Source organism: Acyrthosiphon pisum, chromosome X (genome assembly GCF_005508785.2).
Source record: "Acyrthosiphon pisum isolate AL4f chromosome X, pea_aphid_22Mar2018_4r6ur, whole genome shotgun sequence".
Classification (NCBI taxonomy): Eukaryota; Metazoa; Arthropoda; class Insecta; order Hemiptera; family Aphididae; genus Acyrthosiphon; species Acyrthosiphon pisum.
In genome coordinates, this window is record NC_042493.1 from 25,539,514 (window position 1) to 25,543,329 (window position 3,816).

Below are 3,816 nucleotides of genomic sequence, written 5' to 3' on the forward strand. Positions count from 1 at the left end.
AAACATTTCGGTAATGAAATTTGTATATACCTACTTTATTTTAGAACAATTAATCAGTTTTTTTAACTATGTATTACAAGGTTAAATTTGTATTATGTTTAGTCAAATTGGAGATCGTTTTGATTTGAGCAGAGGTCTTGCCTGTCGAACAATTCTTAAGTTTATTCGAGTTTTTTCAAAACTACTTGATAATTTTGTTTTATGGCCTAAGGGGAGCTCTGATGCCGGTATATAAGCTATTTTATTCATTATGATTATTTATATTTCATTATACTTTTGTGTACATTTAGCAATAATAAAAGATTTTAAAAGTTTGAGATTTAATTATATGCCTAGTACAATCGGATGTATTGATGGTTGCCACATACGCATACATGCACCAAGAGACAAGAGATCTGATTATACCAATCGTAAAATGTTCCAATCAATTGTTCTTCTGGTAAATATTTGAAAAATACAAAAAATTTTAATCTAAAATTATATTAAAGTTTTGGTTTTTTATTATTCTAAATAAATTATTTTGTTCTTATTTCTTAGGCTGTATGTAATGCTAAGTTTGAATTTACCTATATGTTTTCTGGTTGGCCAGGAAGTTCCCATGATGCGAGGGTCTTTAAAAATTCATCTTTGGGACACACACTAATAAATAGTCCTCAAGAAATAATTTCTAAAAACCAGCACATCCTCGGAGATTCAGCATTTCCTTTACTAGAAAATCTCATGGTTCCTTACAAAGCTACTCATATTCTGACGGAAAAGGAAAAGTCATTCAATAGAAGGTTGAGTTCTACTCGAGTTGTAATAGAACAAGCTTTTGGATTGTTACTTGGCCGTTTCTGGAGACTTAAGTAAATAAATATATTTTATGTTTAGTCAAAAATAATTTATAGGTACTAAGATTTTTTAACAAAATAAGTTTTTCTGTTAGCAAAACAAATACCTTTAAAATGTAATTTATTATTAATATAAAAATCACCCAATACAGTAACTAGTTATCTTACGGACTTACACTTTAAGTAATATATTTAAATACAATTTGTTGTGCAAACAAATCTCTTTTTTTGAATATTTTTATGGAGGAGGGATTTAAAGCAATATTATGCTTATCATTTTTAATAATTAAAATTATTGTCTCACCTTTTTTATTAGAATATTATGTTTAATGTTTTAGGATATTGGAAGCAAAGTCCATTGAATTGATGAGCCTTACAGTGACTAGTGCTTGCATATTACATAATTTAGCATTACAAAATAATGATTTCATAGAGATAGACAATGATCATAATACAGATTTAACAGAATTTACAGAAGAAAACAATCAAGAATGTAGTGTTTCATTAGCAATCAATCAAAGAAATGGGGTTGATAAAAGAAACAACCTTGCAGATAGGTAATTGAAACCAAAAAATTTGTCATAAATTGTAATTTTACCTAGTATCAACTTTTAAATACAAAAAAATGATCATCCTTTGTTTCAGGTTATATGAAAATTAAATTTTCATGACAAGAGGAATTTCCTTAAGGCTTTCTGTAGAATTTTTGTTACTTAGTTTGTTTTAAAATATCATATTGACTAGGTAGTCAGTTGCAGCAACTAAATACATTTTTGTTTTTATTAAGTTATCTATTTAAAAAAAATACTTTTTACCAATATTACTAACAATAAGGACAGAAGTTAGATATCTTGGACCTTTGTAATGTATATTTCATGTAAATACTAATAATAATAAAAATCAATATACACATGTTAACAATGTTTTAATAATAAAAACTTAATAAATTAGAAAACTTTAAATGATATTAAACTATAAAAAAACAAAATTAAATATACAAGGAACAATAACCTTTGCCCATTTATCTTATAAAAATGTTAAAAACAAAACAAAACAACTTAACTTTAAGCTTTAAATACATATCTATGAAAAAACATAACAACTTATACCAGTATCATTAATAATTGATTAAAAAAAAATAATTACATTTTATCCAGCTTAGCAGTTTCAATTTGAATCAGCTTGTCCATGAAACTTTCAAGTTTGTTTTGAAAATTATCTCTGGATTTTCGATCTTCCTTCATTTCCTCAAATAATATGTCTTTGAAATTTTTTTTTCCTTTTTGGTATTATATCTTCATCAGAGTTTATTTCTTCATCAATGGAATCTAATAGTTGAGAACATTGTGGTTTGGACAGTCTGGTATGTTCATCTGCTTTTTTTCCATTTTTCAAACTTATTTTACTGGAATTTGGTAGACTACTTTCTAATAGGGTACTTTTATTTGGAGTAACTGAATCCTTTTTTCCAAAATACTGTTTCATTAGAACATAATATTCCCAATTGATAGCTCCTTCACCAGACTTATTGGCTCTTTGCACATTGTCTCTAAATGTAGCCATCAAGTTTCGGAACTTTGTATTACAGTTTGGTCCAGGCACTACAATACCATTTTCTTTTAAGATATTAGACATTTTTTCCCAAATTTTATGATTTTTTTTGTTACTGTTGAACTCATGCTCGAGATCACCTCTATTTACAATCAGTAATTTTATTGCTTTAGTTGTCCAAATTTTTATTTCTGGAATACTATATTGAGCATCGTCAAAAGGTCCATCATTAACTATCAATTAAACAACCAAAAAGTTATTTATACTTTTTTAACTAGGTATTATGATGGTAGATGTAAAAAGTTTAATATAAATTGCACAAACCTTGTTTTGTGGATATTGTAATGTTAGTTGATGTTTTATTGGATTGTGTACAATATTTATTATTTATTGCATTACTCTTCAAAATGACATCATATTTCATATCCCTGAAAAGTTACCTGACCATCTTTTATTGGCGGACCACCTACTTTTGTAAGTAAATATCTTTTTCAACTTTTTTCAAATATTAAATTATGATCAATTACAATTACATTATAATATAATATCGTCCTTATTTAATTTGTATTGCACCATGTAACTTATAAAGAATCCAAGATTCGTGATTCTATTAAAATGAATAATAAATTGACAAAAATATTATGATAAATGTATCTAAATTTTAAAGTTTTAAAACATAACCACAAATAATACCAACAGTCAATAACATTAGCGACTGCGGCAAGTGGCAACACATTTTAAATCTATATTATTAGAAATATTATCGCCATAATAGACAATTTAGTAGGTATTTACAACAGTATACGTGCATTCAAGCAGAACGCAGTGATACTCAGTACAGTCACTGCCAAATAGCTTAGCACGGCAGCGGCGCAATACGCAAAACCAGGGGTTCTCCGTATTTGGATATTAATACAAAATAACAAATAGTGGCGTAAATTAGTAATTATCCGTGTACATTATTATTAGTATATTCCATAGTTTCTATATTACATTATCCATGACAAAATAAACAGGTATGTCAGCAACTCGTGAAACGCATGTCTGTGACGTAAGAATTTCTCCATCAGGCTTTGAGATGGAGTGGTGGTGGAGTCTTCGGCGGCGGCGGCTATTGCGGCAGTGACGGCGGTGGACCAATGAGAACCGGAGAAGGCTCTGGACACTCTTATTGTTATCAATAATAAGCGGCCTTTTTTTTGGAGGAAGCTAATATCAACATTATTTTGTGATAATATTGTTTTGATATTTATTAGTTGTTTATTCTGTGTTATAACGGTCGACTTTTTAAGTTTGGAGTGTTTGGACACGAGATTTAAGTTTAAAACCAATTCATTTATCCAGTTTAACTATTGTCAGTGAATAAATTGTATTGGCTATCATGGTGCTCGTATGTGTTGTTAAAAATTGCAGAATGCAAAAACTACAACTA

At 28.3% G+C, this 3,816-nt stretch overlaps 1 protein-coding gene across 1 annotated transcript; it reads left to right on the forward strand.

The window, feature by feature from the left end:
- The first annotated feature begins 94 nt into the window (after window positions 1–94).
- Window positions 95–1,732, forward strand: LOC100570576 (putative nuclease HARBI1). Its single transcript, XM_008190342.2, has 5 exons — window positions 95–227; window positions 291–439; window positions 538–848; window positions 1,172–1,390; window positions 1,479–1,732. The coding sequence occupies exons 1-5, from the start codon at window positions 95–97 to the stop codon at window positions 1,492–1,494; spliced, it is 828 nt and encodes a 275-aa protein (XP_008188564.2). The 3' UTR covers window positions 1,495–1,732.
- The last annotated feature ends 2,084 nt before the right edge of the window (window positions 1,733–3,816 follow it).

What these genes read in the sequence shown, in the direction of transcription:
- LOC100570576 (XM_008190342.2), top strand. Translation starts at nt 95, where the DNA reads ATGTTTAGTCAAATTGGAGATCGTTTTGATTTGAGCAGAGGTCTTGCC. An exon ending in TAAGGGGAGCTCTGATGCCG is followed by an intron (nt 228 to 290) that starts GTATATAAGCTA and finishes GTGTACATTTAG; the next exon opens with CAATAATAAAAGATTTTAAA. An exon ending in GGCCGTTTCTGGAGACTTAA is followed by an intron (nt 849 to 1,171) that starts GTAAATAAATAT and finishes TTAATGTTTTAG; the next exon opens with GATATTGGAAGCAAAGTCCA.